The following is a 27,915-nucleotide window of genomic DNA, read 5'->3' on the forward strand; positions in this document are numbered from 1 at the left end:
ACGTATACCTCGTGCCGGTCCTCATTCTCAAACGGATCCCGAGGAGGGCGTATAAGGGCGAGAAGTGCACCAGTACCTTTTTTCTACGCTTGTCTTCCCTCCCTCTCTCTCTCCGCACCTCGGTGCCGTGGGAGATCAGTCAGTGTTTTAGTGCCAGTGTTTAAAGTCTACCTCAGCTAATAAAGCATATTTAACCGAAAGAGAAAGAAAATACGTGTATTTATATATATATATATATATATATATATATAGATATTAAATATATATATATACACACACACATATATATATATATTAAATATACATATAGAAGGAGACAAGTGTAAACGCGTAATCTTCACGTTTTGTGCGCGAGTTCTGCAACAGAAAGTAAAGTTTTTATCGTAAATATGTCTCTGGATAAGTTCGAACCTATGCTGCCAAAGGAGTTGGAGCGTCTGGAGATTGAAGACAAAAACGGCGACAGTTCGAGGTAAAGTTCAGAACCATATAGCGTTATTTCCTATTGATCGCCAACAGGTGTTAATTTGCGATCTCAATAATAGTCTGGATTATGTACGTTCTACAATTTAAAATTATTATTTGTTCTATATGTTCAGGAAGGTCTATATGTTTTTGAAAGAGAAAAACCCCGTAAAACTCTTCGCGTTTGACGTTTTTAATATTATTTGTACGAAATCGAAAATGAACCTGAATATTTTCGAGCAATTTTACAATCCGCTTTCGGGATCGTGCGATACGCGAGATCAGGTATTTCTCATACATATCAACAACTTTGCGAGCACGCGAAAGAACTTATAAGAGTAACAACACAAACATGAGCGAATATTGGAGGTCATTTAAGAATGGTTTAGTCATCTCGATTAGGAGCAGTCGATAGTTCCATCGATAGCGAATATAATTATTATTATTGTCCGATATGAGTGTTTGGCACGCAAAATTTCAATGTGACTTCGACGGAAACATACTATACACACTCAACGTGGAAAATTCCAGTTAATTACACGCAGGTCTTAATACTCTTAATGCAAGTTTTCGGGGGGACTATTCACGGTCCGTGATCGCGTCGGAGATACTGGCGCGCAAATCAGCGCGAACTTGGGACTATACATTTCCGATTGGTTGATTGCGTCAGGCCGTGATTGTTTGCGAATTCGCTTTTTAAGACGCGCGGCGATTATGTAATATGACGTGAGTCTGTAAATTCCGGATATCGGTCGCTTCCGCCTTCGTTGATTAATTCTCATAGCCCTTTTGTCGACTATAAAAGGACAGGCATTTTCAAGTTTACCTACTAGAAGAAAGATGACCTGTAGGAAAAACGTTATCAGCAAAATATTTAGTTTAATAAATTAATAAGTTTTTTACTAATTTTAAATAAAAGTTATAAAGAAATTGTCCTGCAATGTTTTGAATAAATAGTTAATACTCCTCACATATTAATAAAACAGTGAAAAATAGCTTTTCCAGATAGTCCATATTATAAATTTTTATATATTTTGTATTCTTTGCAATTTTAAGATGCTTAGTCAAACATCATTATCAACGATCAATATAATTTATGATGTTATTTTCATTTTTTAATTTATAATAGCATCTTAATATCCATGTCCATAAAGATTAATTTTAATCTTTCGGTTCAACTTACTCTTCACCTTTTTCTAATTTTTAGAATCAGAAAAAGCTGAAGATTAGTTAAAAATCGAGATTAAAGTTAACATTGGTGGAGACGTGTGGAAGTCCGACAAATCGAATCACAGTTTATAGCACTGAAAACTATATTTGTAAATTTGTACATGAATATTATTAAGCATCAAAATCCACTTGGATCGAGAATCAAATATTATTATTTCACTTATTCTCATCGATCTAATTTCTACTTATATTAATGATTTACATATATATTTTAACATTCGCATATATCATTGACTACTATCACTTCAATTAATCTATTGACTTGAAAAAGAACCGTTATTAAAAAGAAGACTGATCGATCAAATACCAAGAGCGAATTAAGTTGCTTCTTTGCTCTCGCTCACGACAGTCCGCCTGCGGAGAGCGCGTTTCAAATATACCTACCTACCTACCTACCTACCGATTTACACGTCACGAGACAAATATAATGGCACGCAGACGGCGAAATTGTATCGCAATTCTGTCTCGACGAAGTCGAGTGTCGTTTAATCTCACGGCCGCGGCCGACCAAGAATTACGTTCGCAGAGTCAACAACCTTCTCGATAAATATCGGCGATAACGTAAATCAAATTACGCACGCACGCACTCCGTGCGCGGGCGTATCTCGTCATTACACCACTCGGCATGCCTGCTCGGCGGCATTCGCGCTTTCATGCCGCTGAATGGTCGCGATCGACTTCGAGTGACAGCAGATAAAAGCCGTTCCCATGATACTGAAACGATACGCAATCAGAGGCGTAATAATGTCCCGCGAATTCACGTGATTTATGTATAGTTATGTAAATTGTTAAATATTGTTTAAAATTTATAAAGGAATCGATGTCAGATGTGACGAGAGCCGTAAAGTCATTAAACAAGCATGTTCAGACAGGAGTTACTATTTAATGAAGTTGTTTAAATAATTCTCTCGCACCGTGAATAGCCATTATAACTATTATAAACCGGAAATATTTGCCATTCGAAGGGCTATTGTGATGGCACGCCGAAAATTTTCTTTGTATTTGAGAGGACATTGCAATGACTCACCTAATTCACATTAAGTCATAAGTAAATAAACTCGTTAAAAGTAATTTCTCTGTTTAATTTGTACAAAATGTTGTACAAAATCTTACACAATAAAGACAACGTCATTCAATATTCCTTTCGATTTTCAAGGAGAAAAAAATCTTTCTTATAATGTTCAAATAATAAAATTAACTACTTTTGCTGTGGTAGCACTTTTCGACCACTTCCGTGTCGTGGCGAAAAGATTAATAGCTTCGAATGAGAGCAACCAATGTCGTTCCGTGATTTGAAGATAAAATATTGAATATCTCATACACTCCGTTCTCTATTCTTCAGTCCTAGAAAGAAATCACATAGATATCTGACACATATATCATTCTGATATGTTGAAATGAATTAATCAAACAAAAAAATTGGTACAACAATTATATAATCAACAGGAACCAAAAGTATAATATCTGAAAGTTTAATTATGATTAATAATTATGGTTATGGTATAAGATTTTTTAGAAAAATGCTGAAAGGTAGTGATTAATTATTTATTTTGAGTATTAAAAACACCATTGTTTCGTTTTGTTAAGTATTTTCTAATATTAAATTGGTCATATTAAGAAATTGAATTTCTATATATAAATAAGGAAAATTGATACGAATTGTATTGACTTAAGATTTCGTTGTCGAGATATTTAATAATAAATCTAGAGAGATAAATATATATATAATATATGTATATCTCAATTATGTACGTGGTAGAAATATTAATATTGTTGCTTTTGCTGATTTTTCGAATAAAAAGATTATCATCCATAAGAATTAATATTCGAAATTGATCCTGTTAATGATCAGTCAGTTTTCTCTTTGATTAAAGCCGGCCCTGGCCTTAGCGTTGCACGTGCCATGATTTCGTGGTTGTCCCTGAAACGACGCGACAGTGTTGCCAGCCTGATGGGTGCAACATGAACGGAAAATTCTTTTCGGCAAGTTTATCGCGTATGCATAATGTTTACTTATCGCGTTATCACCTGATCGGAATTTTTTAATCGGAAAACTCAAATAGATGTCGCCTAAGGAACGTAAAACTAAATTGGGAAAGGTTTACGCACCTAGTTCGACGTAAGGAAAAAGATTCGCATAGTTCTTCAACGAAAGAAGAATTTCACATATTTTTTCAATATAAGAAAAAGAAGAATTCCAAGAAAAAAATCTAACAATAAGAAGAAAATTATGGTGTCGTCTTTAAACTTTTGTAATTATCAATTTCTTAGAGGATAAAATTCTTTGTGCTTTAGAAAAATTGTAAATCTTATATGAATTGAAAAGTACATTATATGAACTGTTCTTTGATTAAAATCACATAATGAATAATGTAAATTGTCTGGAAATATTTTGATTCATAATCAATTTCAGAAATATAAATGCGGAGTAGAAGGAGGTAAATAGATTTTTATTCGCTTTTTACAGATAGAAAAATCAAAATTGTATAGAAATTTAAGCATAACACGCACAATGGTTTCATTGTGTTTGCGATGGTAAGAATTTGCCGAAAATGGTGGCGATAGAGAGCGAGGGGAACGGTATCGCGTACGTGACTTCAAGAATGACACCCCGTAAAGCGAAAACGCAGCGTGACTCATTCGAAAAGGTGGGATAATAAAGAACAGGGACCACAGGCAAGACTTTCTACCGCCGGAGTATATTGACGCATTATAGATCATATCGGCGGCTTTAATTTTGAATCGTGCCTCATCCGGCTAATTACACAAAAGTCCATTATAGAAATAAAAATATTGAAGCACTTATAATTTTCGGGTTACAATTTCCACTGGTTATAAATGATTTGTAACGCAAGAATTAAGATTTAGTCTTAATTTTTAAGTTGATTACGAAGAACGTAATGTCCTAATATCCGAGAAATAAGAAACATAAATTATTTTATTATATGTGTACAGCGTAGCGCATACTTTATTCTCTAAAACTCGGACAGCTCTTTATGCGAAATAAATGTAAGTTTTCTTTCGTAGGGATATAATATATCGATAGAAGTAGCTTAAATTTTTTGTGAGATTTAATAAAATTGGACTATGCGTTTAATTTCTAGCGGTGTTCATGTGCATCCACGTGAAGAACTTGCATCAGGTACTTACACATCGTGTGTGCGCGTCCGCGTGACACGCACGAATTAGGGCCAGAAATAGTGCACCATACCGCGCACTGCGATGTAGTTTAAAAATAACGCGGGGAAATAGACCATATATGTACACGTACGGTTTATTATGGCGAAGTCCACACCGGAAACCGGTGGTAAATAAATAGGCGGAAGAAGCGAGGGCAAAGGTAGAAAGAAAGCGTCTCGCTTGGCGTTCTGTATTCGGAAATTTAAAACGAGAATCCATAAGAACGTATTTTTGAAGATAAAAAAAGCAATAGAAAAAAATTAAGAAGTTTAATTAAGAAATGGCGTTAATTAAAAGTGTTCTTTAAATTCTTTAGAGTGGAATCTCATTCTAAAGAGTGAATATTGAAAATATAGTACAACAATGTGATACAAAAGGCCAATAAGAGTCAAGTAACAATAAAAGAATCTTCATAATTAAGTTAAAATAGGTGTATTAAATAAAAAAAATCTACAGAAAATAAGAAACGTTCAACGCTACAAAATATAATATATAAAGTGAATATTGAGTCGATTTTTTTTAAAGAGTGGCTTAATTTTCAATCTTTAAGAGTGAGATGTCACTCTTCAGAGAGTGACAATTCTAATTAATAAATTATCTTCGTTATAATCGAGGAAGAGAAAAGCTAGGTTTATTTTCTACGAGAATATATTTGTTGATAGAACGGAAAATGTAAAAAAGAGACGAATTTAAAATATTTAGGAGATCAATAAAATGAAAGATTTCCGAAAATCGGTCGAAAGATTAGAATAGAGTCAAGAAGAAAGAATAGACTACTATTTTTGATGATTGAAACGAAGTAAGCTGAAAGATCGGAAGATACTTTGCAGTTGTTACGGCCAAAGGGAATTTGCGAATTTCGATGATGTGCGAAAAAGATCGGCGTTGCGAGCGTTTACCTGACGAAAACCTGTCCGCGAAACTTACGATGTGTCGCCAGCTACATGATATTTTTCTAAGTGTGCTTATTTACGTAATTTTCCATTACGTAAACGCGTGACGACACGCGCAATTACGTCGTGAATTCTTCTTTCACTTCACAAGAGAGCGCGCGTGTACGGAGACGCGAGCGAGTCCAATTCTTCAAAACGCAGGTCGCGACTCGGGTCCAAAAATATAATTATAATACAATGAAATACGAATGGAATAAAAGTTTCAATCGTTACAATTTTATATACAATCTCTCTCTCTCTCTCTCTCTCTCTCTCTCTTGATAGTGAACGTTATATATACATATATAATAACATTTATAACTTCAAAATATAAATTTAATTTATTTTGTGACTCTAAAGGAAACAATGGATTCATTAATTCATTTATTTATATACTTAAATCCAATATTTCGTATCGAAAAATATGGGATGTGCTTTTCCTTCTGTTTCATAAAAGCATTCTTGCTTCCCATTTTTTGCTGATTCATTTTACTTTCTTCCATACGCTTTATGGATCTTGCGAGCTACATTTGGAAAAGAGAAGGCAGAATTTAGAAACGCGAGTCGCGTTTGGTATTAATAAACATGCGGTGAGAAAATGCTCCAGCTGCTATTATAATATTAATAAGTCATGGCTTTGTTTTCCCCGCCAATTAAAGCCGCGAGATCAGTGCGGTGGGACGAATACGCAATGCGGTTCCAGCCAAAACTTTCCACGCGAGAGATCCCCGCTCGCCTCATTCTCTTCGCTTCTAAATCTCCTAATAGCAATCGTCATCATCGCACGCATACACGCACTGTCGCGTCCACATTACCACGTTCCTCGTATCAAACAAACAAAACTGTTCCAAACGCGATCACAATCAGCGCTAAATACGCATTGAAAATCGCAGGAATCCTCGCAGAGATCCTTTGACAGAGAATCAAAGAAATGTATCTTTATTAGTTCACTGAGAGAAATGTCTGGTTGAAAATAAATGAATCGGAAAATGCTGATTCTATCAAATAGAATCCGATTATCTTAATTAGAATTAGAAATAGATTTAACTATTATAATAGAAAATTTGAATTCGTCCATTTTCAACCAGAATTCCAATTAATTCAACCAGATTCAAATTGAATTTCTTCAATTAGAAATTAAATAATAAATTAGTCATACGTAATATCGTATAATGAATATTCTCTCGTGAGTCCTATTACAATATCAAGAGCTGTGCCGACAAACGTTCTGCCGCAACTTAGGACAAATAAATGAACAAGGAAACCGCAGGACAACCTCAATAAAGTAACGCGAGATGGGGTGGTGTTGAAATTTGATGAAGAGATGATCGCACGCGATCACGCGATGAAAAGGAACCGTTCGAGAACCTGTAGTAGCATTTCTACGTTTTCGTCAGGAGTGTGGATCTTTTGTATTGAGAAAAATGTTCTAATTACAACGTAAATTACGAACAACACGACGATATATGAATCAGAATTCTGATTATTGTAATTAAACTTCTGATTATCTCGACTGGAATGTTTGATAGGCTTATCTATAAGTGTCTGATTTATATTTTTTTTGGTGGAATCTATCAGAATTCCAGTTAAAGTAATACAATTTTTTCCATTTTAAGAATGTAAGTGTAAAGGAAAAATTCCTGAAACTACAAGTCGTTTTTGCGACTTGATGAAAATGACAAAGAAAAAAAGTTGGTGAAAAATACACGAAATGGCTACAATTCGCAAGCGCCATTAAATTTTCGACACGGTAATTGCCTTTAAAAAAAGTATTATCGCAAGCACAAAAAAGCAGTTATGCAAAGAAATCGCGTGCAAAAATCGCACGGTGATCTCGAACAATCACGCCGCCGTTCTTTATCGTTCTATAACGACAAATAATGACGGATAACCGTAATAAAGTTAAGTGGGCAAGAAGGAGCGGGGGACGAATTACAGTGGAGACAGCTACGTGGCGGAACAACGTGCGTGACTTTAATTTAAGAGTGAACCATCCGGATACGGCGATCGCGATGATGTCTTCCCTGCCGAGATCGCGAGTAATAGAAATGTAAATAGCGAATGGGAGATTCCGAGAAATGAAAACGGCTGAGTCTGCTTGTACTTTCACGACGAGAGGCGTATAAAAGAACGTCATGGAGAGACGCGTATTCGAGTTATACGTCGCACTCGAGCCGCCATTTTCTGTTAACATGGCGGTCTAAGATTGATATAGAGAATGCGCTATCGTAATAGAGGAAGGGAGCGAGAGAACGTATAAAATAACACGTTAATGCATAATATAAATAACGTTTAATTTGCGCAAACGAATCGGAAGGAGATGATTGCCTTATCATTAATTCGTCGAAGTGAATAGCTATCACACGTCACGTGTCGCATCGGCCAGACTCCGGATAGAGTCTCCTTCGTTGTTCGTGGCTCTATCTTCCAGTGAAAACGCGCATCGCGCCTTTTTTCGCGTCGGTAACGCAGACACCTACGATACTGCCATCGTGGAAAATTCTTTCCGTCAAAAACACTCTTTCGATACTATAAATTAATTATGGCAAGCGGAGATATTCCGACTGACTCTTTCCTTTTAGTATCAAAATCGAATCAAATCATTCAGGAAATCCATTTCACATGAGACACCATTACAGCGCGATAGTGTAAACTATATTGTAACGATTATCACTTAATGAGAGGACGTGATGGACAGCCAATTTTCCATTTTTAATATTAAATATCTCTGTACCAAACTAAGCTTTTTAACTAAAACAAGGGATTAATATTTTATTATCTATTTTGCTTTTGAAGCTCTCGAACTTCTTGAATTAAAGCTATCTTCCATCATTATTTATTACTAAGTATACGAGGAAATTAGGAGAAGATATTGTAATTAGTTAAAAATTTCCTCCGATTTGCTGTACTTAAAAAATTGAAAATGGTTATATCGTTATATCGTATTAAAAGTTATATTTTCCCTTTATTTCATTTGCTTCTTTACAAAAATGTTACAGAAAGAAAGAAAGTTCTGTCGGATTGCAATCGTGCGTTTAATATTTCTAAAGAAAATATCTTTCCAAATGTTTTTATCTTGCACAAACTTTTCCGTTGTCGTGCATCGAAAAGATGACATAGGGTCGACACATTCTCGCTTGCCTGTCAATCTCGACGTTAAGGTTTCTCCTGGGAAATCTTCCGGACAAAGAAGCCAGGTAAATTTTTGGCATGTTTTAACGGTCCTTTGGGCTTCACGGGTAAACTTCTAGGAAGGTCCCTCTGTCGATTTCACAATATTTCCTTTTACCTGAACGCAAAATCAAGCATACCTGAAAATTTCGAAAGACCCGGGAAATAACAAAAGAATATCTTTTACGAGTGTTGCTACAAAGAAACTACACTTTTTTGTCTTTAGAGGATTGTTTAACTTATAAATTTTTTTTTCTGTGGAAAATTTCTTGTAAAAAATGATCTTTTATGATGGGTCGCTAGCGAACTTTAGTATAAAAATTATGAGGATAAGGCTTTTTGCCTATTATTTCTTTATTTCTTTTTCTCATTTTCTCTAGATTTTTTGGTCAGTTTTCTTTTTTGCTATAAGATTTTCAAAGATCACAATTGTATCTGATAATATTTCAAGTTCCTAAGTAAAACTTAACTATATAGGTATTATAATTCTTTTTGTGACAATGGAAAGTGTACAGATTAGTATGCACGTCTTTTACTTTAAGTAACAAAGTTTAGAAAATCTACTGAAGAGATCTTTTATATCATAAAAGCGAAATTTTGGAAATTATAAAGTGATTTTAAGATATCCAAGTTTTTTCCTGAATTTTACCACATAACTAACATATAAAAGTTTTAAAGATATTTCGAGTTTCTTATATACGAAATTTAAAATTGATGTGTCTCTCTTAGCGAAACAACTTAAGAGCGTAAAAATGGCGTCGGCGCTCAAGATGAGCCGCCATTTGCAAACCGGCTTGCGATGTCCCACTGATTAGCATACAAGTTGCATATTAGCTAGTATGCAATAATCGTATTAAGTTATAGCATTAACAAGGATTTACTTTTTTATAACAGTTACAATTATTTGATAAATTGATATAAGAAAAAAATAATTACTCTTTCGTCTAATTTTTTTTTATAAATAGGTATTTGAATAATTTTTATTTTATGTTATTTCTTTTAATGTGCTTTAATAGGCGAAACAGTACAAAATTAAAACTCATAAACACTACATAATTTATTTTATCAACTTTTATAAAACTGTAACGGAAATTTTGTCGAGCCAAAATTGTATTATAATAATTAATTTTTAGTATACTCATAAGAGAAAAGAGGGGAGGATCGAAGATAATTATAGAGATAATGCAAGAGAGTCAGTAATAGAATTAATATAATGAGGATAAGAAAGAGTAGTTGTTTATTTATTTAAAAAAAAAGGCTAGTGATTTATTTAGTGGAAATGAGACTGTGAAAATTGTACAAAAATGTTTAAAGATATAGAAAAGGATAAGAAGTGGATAATTACTTGTTATTATAATATAAATGTTATTAGTAATAGGCTAAGTTTAGGATGATAGAAAAGGCTGTGTATAAAGAGAGTCATGAATGGATTAAAATTTATTGTAAACCAAGTCTCCCCTTCTTGGCTATTTTTGTAAAGCTGAAGTGTAATAAAATTCTTCTTGTAATTAATTTTTAATCGAATAAAGCAACGCGAAATATGACCGAGGCGCGGTTTTGGTAATATTTCTGTATGAATTTTTAAATACATTTTTCAGTTCTTCAAAATTAATTGTATCGAAATATATTAAATATTAATAATAATAAAATTTAATAACAAAATATTGGGCATTTTTCTATATTTGTTATAGTGATTGAAGACATTGTACTCAAAATATATGTCTGATATAGCAATACATTAAAAAACATAATTACATTTGAAGTAGTGGACTCATTATATGGTAACTTAAATGCAAATCTCTCAAAAACATCTATTATTCTTAATTCTTTCTGATACTTTTTTGTTCATTTATATAATCGTCAACTAGAAAATTTCTCGCGAAGTGTATCAAATAATCCGGACACTACTCCGGCATCATAATCACGACACTACTCTCGCGCGATAATCATGGTATTTTCTCTAGTCAGCTTGCATAAAAGTTCCTTGCACTCTCTTTGTCTCTCGTGCCGATCAGTGCACCCGCGAACGATTCCGTTTCCACCTTATGGTCGAAGAAGACAGACGACACCATGCCCGTGTCATTGGCCGCGTAGTCTTTCGTTTCTCGTCATCAGACGCGTTCCTAGAAGTGCAACGGAGCCCCATCTCCATACGTAGCCAGCAGTTTCTCCGTAACATTGATTAGTGTTGGTCTTATCAGAGTCTCGTAAGCAACGAACGTCCACCTCGTCTTTTCGCTCCTCTCGCGAAACACTGTCACGATCTTTTGTAGAATAAAATCCAACTCGCGATTTTAATTCAACGAATTCTTTTATATGTATGTACAGCTTGTATGGAGAAAAGCTTGCCTTTCTCCATCCAGCACAAGGTACGAATTATAAATGTTAATTTAATTATCTCCAGCATTTCTAATTAAAGATACAGGATCGTTTCCACGATTCGTACTTTAATTGTATAAATGGAAACAAACGTCAATTTATGTGCATTTATTTTACAAGCATTACGGTAACATAAATGTACAACAAATAATACACATTTAATCAAAATATAAAATATCATATCGCGCCCAATACGTTATTGTCCTGTCAAAACAATCGTTTACATAAGAGAAATTTGAATTCGCTGAACACTGTATTATTTGCCGACGGAAAATGTATAGCTTCCATTGTTCATATATCTCTTTAAGAATACATTTCTCGATCTCGTTAATCTAGATCGTAATTTTAGCTTGTCTGTATAACCGAAGAAATATTTAGCAGAATGGAAAATAATTTTAAAAAGTTGTAACGCGCGTAATATACCTACATAAAGTCGATTCTTTTTTATTCGTCTCTTGTTCCCTAACGTGACTACAGTTTCAAGGATTAATTGGGCTATCATCGATTATCACTGATTATCACGCTTTCCTTTTCTTTCCTTTCCTTTTTTTTCAGCGACCACGTGTAATGGTTTGTAAACTTACAAGGGTCTTCATGGCTGCCTCTTTCCGGTCGGTCGTCAACTAACCGAGGTCACGCGAGCTTACGTAAAAAGGCACGTATCTGGCTTTCGCGATCGAGGCAGACCGTGGGTCATTATTTATTCAACAGCCTCGTCCCACTTTGAGCTTTCCGCTGAGCCCGTGCAAGTCTGCAACGTCAGGAGGGCTAAAAAAAAATAAAACGAGGGTAGAAACCAGGACGGAGAAGAAGAAAGTTTGGAATGCTAGCTAAGATTTATTACATTTTTTATCCTTTATTTTACGCTCCTCAAAAAAGAGCTCGTTAAGAGGTTACGCCTTATTTTGTATACTTACTATACATTGTATTCTGATCTATCGATTTAATCATTTTAATTAATACCCCCCCCCACTGTAGCGCAAGTTTGATTTGTGCAAGTTTTTTTACATTTAACTCTGACTTATAATCAATATTTTAAAAAGTTATTTTGTGTACCAATTGTACCAATACTTGATATTTTATATGATGAAAAATCCAAACTGCGGAAATGAGTAGTGTATTAGTTTCCACGCAATGTTTGCTGAAAAAATTGATTTCAACAGACATTATCGAATTTCCCCAAGTTATAACATCAGGCGAATTCTGATCAGTCCGCAGCGTGTGATAATTAAACTCATATAGCGATTTGGCGCACTCTACTGCAGTCATCGCTGTTTACATTCTCGAGATGCATCATCGCAACATAAAACGCACGAAAAAACAGAAGCGCGGAAATGATCTAAACGAAACAACGGGAAACAAGAGAGACGCAAAACGCGACGATCGGAGCAGCAAGGGAGGAAGAAAGAAAACGAGGATGGCGAGAAGGGGAGAGGACTCGGCAGGGCCTAACGAAATTTTAATTAAATTTTATAATCTGGAGACGACGTTGTCTCGGGCATTGTACGCGGCTTGGACTTAAGCCTTTGTCACGCGGCCGGCGGCAGCGGCGGCGATTCGTTCTCGTATCCCGCGGAATACAGCAAAGTGGGTGGTTGCATCCTCCCTTTCTTTCTTTCTCTCTTTTTCGCTTGCTCGCCATCGCGACGTGAATACACCATCGTCGCGTTGCATTTAATTAATCCCTCGCCGATTCTGCCCCCCCTCCCCCTCTCCCTGCGCCGACATGACGTCTCGACGTCCGTTTATTTTATTCGCTTCTTTTTTTTTGTCGTGGACGATTAAACAACCGCCCGGCGTGTGCCTAAATTCGATTAAAACTAGAATCGACGCTTGGCGCCGAGCCGCGCGGGACAGCCGCTTCCTGCGTCCTTAAGGTACGCGCATCGGGATTGCCTCGATGAACGATAAACGTCGGGAACAGCGTATAATTTTGGTCGAAGAAGAAGATAAATGAACGAGTGAGAGTGTGTGAATTATTTATTTAAATGCTTCTGTTGTTAATTAAATTCCTATGTTTGACAAGTAGCACTTTTATATTACAAAAATTATATAAATTATAAATTAAAATAGCAAGCCAAGATGATTCAACTTTTATATTAAAAAAATTATATAAATTATAAGTTAAAATAGCAAGCCAAGTTGATTTCGTTGCAATAAGACAAAAATATTACTAGGTAAGATATCTGAAACGCCAAAAAATTATAATCAATACGAAACTCGAAAGTTTCGTGTTTCGGAGGAGACACATTATCGCGTGTCTCTTGTCGAAAATGTTTCAAGTGGTTATCCTGCACAAATAAAATCTTATTTCGAAATCGCTTCCTAAACGTCGCGTCGACTGGGGATCCTCCAACTCTACCGCGTATCTCTTCGTCGAGAGCGAGGAAGACAAATTTCGGGTACCTCACCTCCCACACCATTCCATGAGGAACTGTAATGGTCTTCTCTTCCGTATGTACTGAGAGAAGAGGGCTTCGCAGTTAAATTTGCGCAAAGTTACCGGCGATGCCGCGACCCACAGGCGTGTGTGCTTCACCCACGCACCTTCCTGAAGTATTGATTACTTTCTGCCTGTGGGAAGGAAGGGACGCGGATGAAGGGTAGGGCGAATAACAGGAGCAAAAGGATATGGAGACGAAAAGGACGGAAGAGAAGCCTCGCACTCCCTTTCTCTTTCCCGCATTCCCCCTTTTCTGACTATCGTGTGGCGTCTTTCTCCCTTCATCCTTTCTTCTTACACGCACACGCACAAACGCGATCTATTTCTTACATAATTTCTATTATATTATTTCATTTAATTTATAGCGTCATAGAATTTTTTGTTTAATTTTTTTAATTTGTCTTGCTCTTCCTGAATATGTATTGTAGAAAATATAGTCACTCGATAAAATATATAAAGAGGTTTTTACTTTTTCTAACTATAAGTTCTCTTATTTCGTTTCATTTCCTTTCAAATTAATTTTGATTTTCACAATCTTGCTCATTTTGATGATAATTGAAAATTCTTATTAATCTAATTTATAGGAAAATTGCATAAAATTCATACACTCCCAATTTTCTCTTACGTATTTTTTTTTTTACTTTCTTAATTTTTCTTGATTGTTTAACGCTATAACGTAATATATGTTCGTCCTTGCTCCTTTACCTTCGCCTTTGCCCTTTTCATTTCGCTTAAAGCCACCGTCGACATCACCCAGTCATCCACTACGAAACGTGACCCTCGTATCTCAGGTTGTTAAGCCCTGCTGGGAAATTCGACGGTCCTCCTGGTTCCTCGATCTCGTTAAATATTCTGGACAAGATTATTAGATGAAGTCCACTAGTCATCGTTAGATGCCGTAAGACTTGCTCTTGCCGCAGACTTGCTCTTGCGATGGAGATGACATCTTTTATGAGAGACAATTGTGCTAATTATCTCGAGAGAATCTTCTTTGATAAACGGTGCTTCTTTTGGCGAAAGAAATATTTTTACGCGCAGAATGATTTTTTCCCTCTATGTAGCTGTAATTGAAATTTATGTGTTCTATAATTATACATATCCATATTTAACCAGCTTTTTAATTTAGAAATGTCTTATAGAAAACTTTCAAGAGAATTATGTGTATTTTAATTTATCTATATATTTTTTTTTTGATATTATAGTTTAAAATAGAGGAACTAATTAACTGTGATATATTTACTATACTTATATTAGACTTAATGATCTTATAGACTTAATAACAATGAATTAACAATGCATTACACTTATATTGAACTGATATTTTCAGAGTGCAATATGAATTTCCATCGGCGCAGGGATTTTTTCGGCCGAAGAAATCTGTAAAATACGTCTGGGATATTTCCGATAATGACCTCGACTCATTATTAACCTGACCGTATTAAATTCTGTATCTGTAACATCAATTGTGCCATTTATCATTTAGACAGCGCAAAATCGGGAAATGTCGAATTTCGACCATCGAATCCGGCAAATATAGATATCCTTCGATATCTTTAGATATCGCTTGACCCCGCAATATATACAGGATTCTCAAAAATGGTCAATCGACGTTCACTTCTGACCCATATCTTTAGAACTGTCAGATCTCACATATAAATTTACGAACTTGGTTTAAATATAAAAAGAAATTTATCGATAAACGAAAATTCTATTTACAAAATTTTATCGGAGAATTGATTACAAAATTAATTCGTCAAGAATATTGTATATATAAAATCTTAATTAATTGACTTTCTTAATTTTCGATTGATTAAAAAAAAAAAAGAATTGGCAATTCCTTGAGAATTTTGAAACAGAGTGACCCGGTTAGTTTTAACTAAACCGTATCGATTATCGGGAAATGTCAACCCCTTTTTAATTTTGGACGTGTGCAAATTAACTCTCTGTTACACTTTTTACGGGTCAAACCGAATAAACCACTTTTTCATTACTTTTTACGAATATTCATGTATATTTACATTTCTACGTGCTTCATTTGTTTTCAGACATTTTAGAAACAATAATTTTGATTAACATTATACAATACGAGGTGTCCAAAAAAACTATTCAGCATTTATATGGTAAATAATACACACCCATACTGACAATGAGTACAAAAGTCTTAGTGAATGTAGGTCGAAAACTCAACTATACGAACTATGAAAAGTGCTATTAGAACAATCAATATTTTTTTATGTTAATAAAATATCGTGCTAATTTTACAGATTCGATCCACTTTTATATATCCGTAAAGTTAGCACGACATTCTATTAATATAAAAAAAATAAAAAAGTTACAGTAGTTTTCATAGTTCTGGGTTTCTTATAAAATTAAAAAAATAGTTCCGCATTTATATTGTATTGAAAAACCAAAATTGAAGAAGTTGCAGCCGGAACTTTGCTTAAAAATAACCGTAGAGTACAGATCTCTGTTAGTACTAATAACGAGATAAATGTCACTGGAATTGCAATAAATTATCAACACGACACCTTTTCTCCAGGGGGCGAATTACCTCATCGATCGCAGGTGATAGTGGTGGTAGTTGGATTGTTCCCGCAAATAGCCGCGAAAAGCAGACGGACGCGGAATGGCACGCGAAATGACGGGCCCATCTTCGTTATCAGCGCGCACGCCGTCAATTTTCGTAGGCGCGAATCGGCCGGTGGAATCGGTGTGTGTAATCACTTTACGCGGTAGGAGAACTTTCGGAGTCTCGCCGAATCGATCCGCGTTCGTTCGGTCGTTTCCCCGGCGAACCACCCTGGCGGATTCGCGACGGCCGATGCACGCGCGTGCCTCCGAATCAGCGCATCTTAAAGCGCGATGAGACTGAAGACGATACGCTGCACTTTTACGCGTATCGCGCCTACCTGCAGGAAAGTTGAGTTCATTCGATACTTCAATTGAGGAAAAAAAATTGCTTGCAATCGTGTCAGTCGTGTCGATTTCAAATTTTACTTTCATAAGTGTACTTTTTAAGTAGTCTCTGTGTATATAAAAATACTGAGATTCAAATTAGATCTAAGTTTCAAAGCATTTTAGAGAAATATTTTAATTATTGTTTTTTATATTTAAAGAAAAGATTAAAGATGTTTCAAACTTTTACCTTCAATGGTATATTTATTTTATTTGTAAAACTTACACATAAAATTTTGATGTAACGTGAAACTATAAAAAAAGAAACATAATTTTATAATTACATATCTTTAGATAATAATTATAAAATTATGTTCTTTCATGTTTTAAAATTTCAAAAAATAATCGAAATGTCTGACTGTGATTGAATAATATTTTCACTTAATAACAAATGACTAAATAAACTTTAAATCATAATTTAATTCAGATATTATATTATGTTAAGAGGAATATTAATTGGAAGTGTCAAATGATAAATAATAAACGATAAATAACAAATCTAGCTTAATAGTAGGTTTACATCTGTCAAATTAAATAATGGTTTGATATGATAATTATTTGAAATATTATAATATATAATAACGACATAATATTAGCCTCAAAAATGTGAATTACAGAATATAATTGAAATAATTTAAATAATTATAAGTACACTAAAAATTTCACTTTTCTACTTGATCGAACCTACATTATTATTGTATTTATAAATATTGAATGTTATAATCGTTAGAAAAACTTATGATTTGTATTCTTTTCTGTTACAGGTAAGCATTTTTCGATGATCACAACCTACGTAATGAAATAACATCAGGTAATTAAATATTTAAATAGAACTGATAGTACCAATTTTTTGTGTAATCAGAATAAATATCTAAAAATAATACGATTGAAACAAAGATGATAGTCAGACTTTGAGATAGAAATAAATTGTTCAAGATTATTCTTTTTTCGACAAGATTTTTATCATAAGAACTTTTTCGAAGCTATTTAATATTATTTTGGATTTAATCAGGAGACTCGCTGTAGTGTCTCCGGCCATGTTCAAAAACTGAAAGACACTACAAGTCTCTTATCCCGAGTAGAATTTTATGCCTTAAAAGATATCAGCTTTATATTTTTAAACGCGTTAAATTACCTACATATTATACATATACGCATACACATGTGAAGAATAAAATCCAACCTCATTAAAATTCTATATCAAAATTCTGAAAATGAAACGCCAGCTTCACGAAAAACATCGTCCGTGCATAACTGTTCCTCATTTTCAAGTAGTCCCCGTGCCCTTCGACCCCTTCGGCCCTTCCCGCGTGCTCGCTCATTATGGCGAGCGATGCGAGACCGCCAGCTGCGAAGGACTCTATTCCGGGAGTGAGCGTAGAAGCAGGACGCGAATTCGTTAATCGATCGCGAGACGTCTCGGCCGCGTTTTTGACTAGCCGCGTCCTAGGACGACGGCGCCGCCGCCGCCGCCGCTTCCCACCTGTCGCACGCGTGCTCGCTACTCCAGGATATAACCTTGCCAACCAGCCGACCAGGACGATCGCGAATTTCGAGCAACGAATTTCTGAGAGCGTGCGAGGCAGTCTAAAGCGCACCGCTAGGCAAATGTTAAAGTCTATCAGAACATCTATTCGAGGACAAAGGTCCTTGCGGTAGTTCTCGGCGACGAAATTATTTTCAATTCCAACAGAAATCGAAATTTCCTAAATTAATCTTGTGGTTCTGAATTGGAATGAGGAACGTATATTCTATGCATATTATGCACGACAACGTCCTTATAGCTATGTATTCACGCGATCGTCGAATCCTTACAAATTTCGAGACCGATTAAATTAAAGATCATTTTTAGATCGTAGTATGCGATGTAACTGTCGCTGCTATTGATTGGACAGCTTTTAAAAGATAAAAGCATAAACCTCGTTATTGCTACTCCTTGTATCCGTGACATTTCAGAAAAGTATTCCTGCTCTCCGCACAGATATTTATACTTCATGAACTATTGACTCACACCTATAAAAAGATGACCGAAATATCAGAATTGTACAGTTTCATTATATTCTGAGTATTTTTTTTATAAATAAATATTTTCAGATTTTTTTATTAAAGAAAATTCTATTTAGATGTATAACACTTGTCATTTACATCACATAAGCATTCATCATTAGATACGAAAGGAGCAATGGTGTAACTCGATTCTTAAGTTAAATAGTGTGTCAACATATAAATTAATCTATTCCCATGGTTAGTTTCAAATAAACATCGTCCAGATTAACATATTTATTCGATAAATAATAAACTAAATTTGAGTTAAATTGGCTTAGTCCATTGTTTTTAACAATTAACATATTGGGTAGTCGCGACCTATAGAAATGATTTAAAATAAATTAGATATGTAACTTGACATTATAAATATAACAATGTTGTATAAAATACGCACAAAACAACTAGGTTAAAAATTTACTTTTTATGAAAATATTTGATTAATCGATTAGAAATAAACCGGGGGAAAGACGAGATATAAAATTTTTATGAAAACGAGAGCCAACAGATGCGATTCGAGGAGGAGAAAAAGATCAGAGAATGTGACCCGGCCGGGGTAACGAATCCAGCACGCTCGATTCCCGGGCTGGCCTTGAAATTTCGCTCTCGCTATCATCCCGGCCGCTCTATGGTCCCCTTCGACGTTCCCGTTGAAAGACGAGGAGAGAAAGAGTCGCGAAATAGCGTGAGCAAGTGAGAGAGAGTTGGCAGCTCTAGGGTCACCCTTCCCATGATAAGTTTATGTGGAGAGCGAGAGTGGAAGCACCGGAGAGAGGGTGAGCAGCGACGAGAATTCGAAAGAGAAGGGCGCTGCTTCGAGTAGAAAGGAAGAAGAAGAGGAGGAAGGAGGACGGCAAGGGGATGATGATGGTCAAAGGGCGAGGAACGGAGGTAGAAGTGGGTGGTGAGCCCAGCGAAGAGGGAGTGGAACGGATCCCGGCGGAGTCGTCGCTGTGTCGGCTGAAATAGGGGGTGGAAGGAGCGCGTGAGGATCGCAGGAAGGGGTGAAGGGCGACGAGAGAAAGGTTCGCCACGCGCGCTCAGAGGTAGAGGGTCGTTCATCCCCGGGTCAAGGTTACCTACCTCCTCGCGGATCTCACCCTCTCGCGGCCCGGCAACATGCCATTTACCACCAGCTTCGACCGAATCAGCTCCTCCTCCACCACGTCCTTGCCCCTTTATCCTTCTCCATCGCGTCGCCGAACCCCTTATTTTACCTATCTCGTACCGCTATTGCTACTGCCTCTGCAACCACCATCGATCCTCATTTCCTTCTCCTTCGTGGCATCTTCGCAGGGATTGCTTCCGAGCTCACCTCTCGTAAATCCTCGAAGGGTACTCGTGTGTTTCTTTTACGCGAGAATCGAGTCGGACTCGAGTGTCACGTTAATCCCCGGGATTGTAGATTTTGCGAATTATAGTGCATCATAATCTTTATCACGCTGTTATACGATGATTCTCTTATTAGGATGTTATATATACAATGTGAGAAAAAAGAGAACTACGTTTTGCATAATATTTTTACTAATACTGTTTTTTTATTTACAAATGTTCAAAATTAATTATAATGAATCACGAGAAATTAAATTTCTTAATTTTCGATTGGTCCATCTGTATATAAGTTAAAAAACCCAGTGGAAAGAGTATCGGCTCAATCCTTCATCCTTACTTAGGTAGAAACATTCATAAGTTCGCAAGATTCTTATCAACGCGCGTATTTTGTTCAAAAAATTCTCCTTTTTCTCACACCGTTACATGACACTAAGAGTGTTTGGTGTCAAGACGATTCGCATAGTGAAATCAATGCGTGACTGGCGACCACCCGAGACGTTCCCGTAACACGTGCCTGGACGACGAAACACCGGCATCAGATCAGCGACGACCTCCCAGGAGTCGCGGTGGCAATGTCCGATAATCCGCTCGCGAAATTCTCGTTGCTAATTACGAAACACGAGTCGGCTCAAAAACGACCATTATTCGCATTTCTTGGCAATAGAAAAGAGTAATCTTGGCATGCGACCATCGTCATAAAATCGTAAAATTGCGGTCTACGTTCTGACATCAAGAACTCAATTGCAATTTTCTCGCGAAAAGAAGGTTACCGAATGTAGCAAAAAATAATAGATTTTAATCGGAAAAAAAATTTGTCTTCGGCATCGCGTAAAATTTTTTTTTATTGTATTTTTAATCTACACCTTCCGATATCAATTATAAGCATGATTACATGATTTCGAGTAGAATTGATATTTCGCAAAAAAAGAATTAACGAAAATTAGTTAATACTGTAATTATATAGTATAAAAGAATGTATTTGAGCTTATTTTATGGAAACGTCGCGCTAGCCCTCTGTCGCAATGTCTTTCTTGCTGTACTCGCGTCAATTCTAGTGTATTCCCTTCGGCATGATGCATAATTCGTAAATCTTAGGGAAGGAAGGAAGAGCCCTTCGTGGTGCGGTGTTGCCGTAAACTCGCTCTTCTCCCTTATTTATCACCCTCGTCGTCTGCAGTACCGGCGCTTCTCCCTCATTCCGGAGATAGTTAAGAATGCATACACTTTACGTTTGTCCGCATCCGCAGAATCCGGAGTGCTTAAAAATACAAAGTCTTTTTCGTTAATTGTATATTCTACCCGCGCATCGTGTATGAAAATTGAAATCAATGGCTTTACACAGATTAAAGCAGAAAATTGAAAATGTGAGTGGTAATTGCAGCATTACAGATTGCAATGATCTAAGTAAACCGTAGTTAAATATATAGGTATGTAAAGATAAAATATAAATATCATAATACGATTTCGTCACGTTGTGTATTACATTATAATGTATTGTGACAAAATTAGATTAATTAAATATAAAAAAAATTAATATAAATAAATTTGAAAAACATTTTACATTCTTTTATATGACACAAACATATAATCCAAGAGATGAAAAAAGAAGAAATGGAAAGGAAAAAATAGTGTAATTCCCTTTTTCCATATATTTCCATATATTTTTCTCTTGTGGATGAACTCGATCACGGCTTTTTATTTGGAGAGGACGGTCGCGAAATATTCGACGGCAGGAATGAAGAACATCGTCGACAAAGGAGACAAAGAAACAGATATGGAAAGGAAGGGGCGGAAGGATGCGCGGTCCCATCTCGAATGTATGCAGCTCGCGTTATTCCGTGCGATGTTTATGCGCGGAGAAGCCGCCGGTCTGTCCCTCCTGGAAATAACGTCGCCCGATGCCAGTGGGAATGTAAGCGAGGGAGTGCGCTCGCTTATTGCCTTAAATTGCTAATTGGGCTCAGGAGCGACGCTGCCTTTCCACGTTATGCAGTCCTTCTTTCTTCGTCTCTCTCTCTCTCTCCCTTTCTCTTCAAATCTCCCGAATCCACCGTCTACTTTCCCTCTCAACTCCCGTATCTGCCTCCTCTACGTCTGCCCGGCTTTCTCGATGCCTATTGTCGACGATGCCAGACCGACGTACCCGATCGGGAAAACGAAAAGGGTGCGTCTGACTGTTGCGTAAGGCTCCAGTGGAATTTCAACGGTGCATTCCGCGATGAGCTTAATATTGACTTTTTTCTGGAGTGAATTTAATTAGTGACGTAAATAATTTTTTTTGCATTTATTATTAATATCGAAGACTAATCGTGACGAATTTATTCTAGTCTAATTCTAAGTCTGAGGAAAACTTTTTAATTTAATTTTGTGTAAATTATATTTTAAGTTTTACTTATATGCGTCGTAATATATAACAAATAGGATGGAGTAACGCTCAATATATTAATGTAATATCCATATAATATTACATGATATTATATAAAGTACATAGAGCCATTTTAATTGCCAAAATATATGTATAAAATTTTAATTCCAATTGTATGAAAAATATTCTAAAAAGGAAACACCGATACAAAAAAAAGGAAAGTGACATTAACATTTCCTTTTTTTTATTTCTTTGTACTTTTGAAGTAGACTATTCACCCCTGGTATTATGACACATCATTTAATGATCCAAAAAAAGTAATGATCGAGCGTAGCATAAAATTTCCGCACTCCCAAAGGAGTAAAATGAATTTTAATAATTGCTTAAGAATTGTTAGTTCTGTTACACTACAATCGAATCCTTATACAGAGAAAGAACAATTTTACTAAGGTATTTAGAAATTCAGGTAGATACAGATCTGAAATTAATTTTGTTAAACCATCAAAAGAATTACGTAGGAAACTCAAGCACGATGAGCAATGCTGCAAAAAGTTTTGACATTATAACAATCAGTTTGAACGCCCTACATAATTATTTGGATAATCTTTCTTTGCGTGTAGGCAAGAATTACGTAGGAAACTCAAGCACGATGAGCAATGCTGCAAAAAGTTTTAACATTATAACAATCAGTTTGTGCGTCTTACATAATTATTTTGATAATCTTTCTTTGCGTGTAGGCATGAAACACATAACGTACAAACTTTATTATAAATTACTTTGCTAGATTCAGGCAATAATCCCAATTCGCGGACCAGTGTAATTAACGCTAGCGACGATATCGGTTCAAAATTGCATACTTATAACGCTTCGGGAGCCGCATCCTGTCCGCGATAAGGCGACCGCCGAAGAAATTAGGTATCATGGTTTCGTCGGGCGATTTCGAAGTTCCACCTGCTGGCACCCGGATGTGGTACGGCGATGCGCGCGGTTTTGCGACGCGTTATCTTACGCTCCTGTACCTCGCGCACGAGCATTAATCCTCCTCGCCGGCGAAATACACGCTCGCGCGCGAAATTAGCATCGCGACTCCGCGGCCCGTTAATAAAGCCGTGTGCCACAGCTGCGTGGACTTATGAATATTTATGATCTAGATTTGTTCACCGAAAAGCAAATCGAACCATCGTTTCTTCGAACACATGCAAGTATGACATACAACGCGATCGACCAATATTCGATTTGACGTTCAATTTCATAGCTCGGCGATCGACTTGCAAATCTGATTTGTTACAATAATTTAGACAGTATATTCTCTGATTTGATGATCATCAATTAACTGCACTGGAAAAAAAAGCAGAGTCTGATTGTAGTTATTAAATTTTGAGCGAAATAATGTCAATTAGAGAGATGATCAGTTAATATAACCAAAAATAATTAAATTTTTTTAATGCTTAGTAATTATTTTTAATATTTAATATTACTAAATAATAATTAATTATATTATTATGTCCCATAATACTTAATATTTAGAAAAGTAAAATTATTTTTAGTTATATTATAAAAGAACATTTATTCAAAATTATTTCATCCAACATTTGATTGAGTTATTATTACTGTCAGATTCTTTCTTCGGTACATTTTATGATTTGCAATTAATCGTAAATGTTACGTATCGTCTTTTGAAATCGTATGATATAAGATTATGTACCTTAATTATCGCCGTCAAATTTTCTCTAACAAAATATTAATTTATTTCTTTCCCATAATTCTTTTCCATATGTTTAATATCAAATATTACTTTTAAGTCTTCGCTGAGCCATAACTTCATGAAAACTGATTGAGTGAGAAGCACAGTGTTTGGTCACTCGTCTGCAGTCTTCAAGCTTAATTCACCAAAGCTTCTGGAGTTAAAAGGATAGAAAAAAAAAGCACGGAAAGTACCAAGATGTTCCTCCGTACGTAAAGATGACGGTATCGATCGTAAATAGCGGAGGATTTTCGTGATCATAGGTGCGTGCCGGCCACGTGGCAGCTGCCTCCAACAGCTGTTACCGCTCGAATGCGTCGAGAAGCGCGTCGCTTTTTCGGCGCTTGCTGCCGATTTTTAATGTTTGCGTGTTCGTAAAGAGGAGGCATTCCGGTCCCGCGAAAACAGAACGCGTTTCTTATCGGCGATGCATCACCACACCGATCTTAACTGTGATATCGGCACGCGCACATCATAATTATACGCAGCAGCGAAATCATGTCCGCGTTCCTCGACATCGCGAGCTTCTCTTTCCTTACACATTGTTGGGCCAATTTATAAGGCTGCCACCAAACTGAAAATCAGAGAAAGGTCAGAGAAATCAAAAACGATCAGAGAAAATTTTCTGAAAAATTGCAATTTGTTGCTTTAATAGTAATTTATCATTGCTATGTTAAATTGCTCTCTCAGTAAAATATTTGACGGTTTCTGAATTACGATGAAAATATAAAAATTTTCATTGAAAGCATTAAAAAAAATCATGAAATTTCGTGTGAAGATCAGAAAAGTTATGGAATTTTAGGATAAGGAATTTCTGATGATAAATAATTTGTTTCGAATTTATTTTGTAGATTTAATTTATACATTGTAGATTTTATTTATTTTCTATATAATCAACTCTGAACGTGTACAGTTAACTTTTTGTTCTCATAATCTCGAGTTTATAGAGACATTTAATTGTACTTGTTTTATCGAAAAATCATTTCTATCTTAATACATAAAAATTAATTACTTGATACATAATTACTTAGTACGTCAAAAATTACGAAATCATACGACTAAACTTGTCATGAAAATCAATGGTAGAAAATCGTCGTAAAATCGTTCATGATCAATGCTGGCGGATAAAGTGTTTACCAGGGAAGGTTTCTACAAAAAAAGGAAGAATGTTTGCAACAAACACGGCGGCATCTTTTCGGCGACAATTTATACCTCTCAACTCCTCGAGAATTCCTCGCTGTCATTCAGAAATGACAGCTTTTTCATCTTTAACTGAAGACAAACAGCGACTGTCGTATATAACTCTCGGTACTAACAATAAGATGATCAAAAGTTTTAATATTTCATAATTAAATCTGATTTCTGCATAATATAATCCATATATATAATATATACTTTTCTTATATGTTATTTTTTTGCATAAATTCGATGTAACAGATAAACTCGAATATTTTTAGAAATTTAATGAATAATTGTTTCGAAAATATGAGATGGAAAAATTTCTATTAAAAATATAATATATTGCAGAAGTGAACGAAATTCAAAGAACTAATTCGATTAATCAAGCTCGATTAATGTTTAAGCAACGCAAAATAAAACGCAACACGCAACCGTCAAATAATCAATTAAGTCTAAATAGCAATTTTGCGATTTGAAACACACGCGTGTATTTTGCTTTTTAAATTTGGAGAGTACGTGTATCATAAATAAAAATTTTACGAGACAAATACGTGTTTTATTACTGTTTAATAAATTTGAATACATATATTTAATTATATTTAAACGTGTATTTTAATACACACGAAGTGTCATATATTTTAACATATTAAATTTGATAAGTTCTATTCTGAGAAAAGAATGTAGTAATAACTACTAATCGCGTTAAATAAAACAAATGTTAATTAAATATTTAGTTAACATAATCCAAAATAATTTTATTTTCGTAAATGTTTAATATTATCAAATTTAATAATATATAACTAACTACACGTGTTTAATAATAATTACTAAATGTTAAAACAAATAAAATTATTTTAGTATTACACATTAACTGACGATTTGATTGACAAAAGTATAACTGCCAGACTATTTTTCAGCCAGTGAAACATAAAATTTGACGTATTCTGATATGTTTATATATATCGTTTATGTACATCGATAGTCGAGTGCACTATGAGGAATGCACGCGGCTGTTATCTTTCCTCGAGACCTGTGAACGCGCCGTCGCCGCTATACCGCGGCTCGGGCGTTTCCGTGCGCGGGTGTCCGAGCCGAGGCGCTCCGGTCGACCGGTTGCTCCGACGGCCGCAGTACGCGGCGAGACGCGAACCAGTGTGTCGTAGCTTTTTTTCGAATGGTAAACGGCGTCGCGTTCGATTTCTTTATTCGCGAGCTGCGACGCGCAGCTTCGTTTCGCGCGCTACCTTCTCGATCGGATCTGAGGATCGCGCGCTGCGATTAGAAGTGATCGGCTGGATTTCTCAAGTAACTCGAAGCCGGAAGTGCGACTCGTGGACACGCACGTGGTAATTACACGACGATGATAAGAGAGCGCGCGCGCGCTTACACGCGGCGAGGCCGGCAGGCAAGGGCAGGGGGGTGGGCAGGGAGGAAGGAAAGAAAATTAATTCACCATCGAGCTTTTTCCGCATCGACTCGCGACGTGGCGCCGACGTAATTTCCGCGCGCGTTTCCCTCGCGAGAGTCTCGTGACACGCGCGTGCGTGAGTTCGTAATTTTCCGCGGACAGCCAATTCGCGGAGAAACCTCGGAGCGACATACTCTCCAAGTAATTTCGAGCGCTACCGCATGAAAACGTTCTTTTCTTTTTTGCGTAAAATGGCAACGTATACGTATGCACGTCGCGAGGGAAATAGTGGGGTTTTTAGCGTAACGATACGTAAACGTTAATTGAACGTTTATCGAGCGGCAAACGATTAAACCGTCTCGTTTCGTTTTCCCGTTATTTGACGAAAGTGTCTCGAAATTGTATAAGCGCGGCGACTAATTTTCTTTTCGTCAACGACAACTGTTCTAAAATTACGTCAAAGAGACTCGAATTACAAACATTGTGCAACTAATCGTAATCGGAGTGCGAACTGATCACGGTGTCAATTTCTTTGATGCATTCTATTTTCGCCGCATCCCCGCGCGCGTTACAGAAATCGGAAACAACCGAATTGATTCGTAACGGCTTTAAATTTGACAATGTTCACAATGTGTGAAAGGCAATTCGATTTTCCCGTCCACAGACATAGCCTTACGTATTTCGATATTCGAGAAAAGTGTATCGAAAAAAGTGAGAGAGAGAGAGTCTATATGTTACGATTCAACGAGATTTCTCCCACTCGAGCTCTCTCTCTCTCTGTCTCTTTCTCGCATGACTCCGTTTGAGACCTGTGTTCAATTTCGTAGCCGAAGAACGACAGAGAGAGAGAGAGAGAGAGAGAGAGAGAGAGAGAGACCGAAGGAGGAGAAAAAGAACGATTTCTCTGACTCACTGTTTCTTCGGCACACACAAGCCTCGCAGCTTGCCGACGTCGTTAACGCGCGCGCCTCGTTAACCCGCGGGTGTTCGCGTCATGAGCGCCTCTCGTTTGAAGAATCAAAAATTATTTCTCCCTGAGAAATGACTCCCTTAGAAAGAAGTTATTTTTCTCGCGAGCGATTCATTTTC

General features: G+C 36.2%; 1 protein-coding gene across 1 annotated transcript in view; it reads left to right on the forward strand.

Annotated features, from left to right (window-relative positions):
- Positions 1-346: 346 nt before the first annotated feature.
- The window catches only part of LOC108779041 (IGF-II mRNA-binding protein), a 47,824-nt gene continuing 20,255 nt past the window's right edge, over positions 347-27,915 (forward strand). Inside the window, exon 1 of the mRNA XM_018546375.1 lies at positions 347-472. Coding sequence (XP_018401877.1) covers positions 390-472 — 83 coding nt within the window. The 5' untranslated portion in view covers positions 347-389. The remainder of the gene's footprint in view (positions 473-27,915) is intronic.

The sequence above is a fragment of the Cyphomyrmex costatus genome, unplaced genomic scaffold, assembly GCF_001594065.2.
Source record: "Cyphomyrmex costatus isolate MS0001 unplaced genomic scaffold, Ccosl1.0 scaffold55, whole genome shotgun sequence".
Lineage (NCBI taxonomy): Eukaryota > Metazoa > Arthropoda > Insecta > Hymenoptera > Formicidae > Cyphomyrmex > Cyphomyrmex costatus.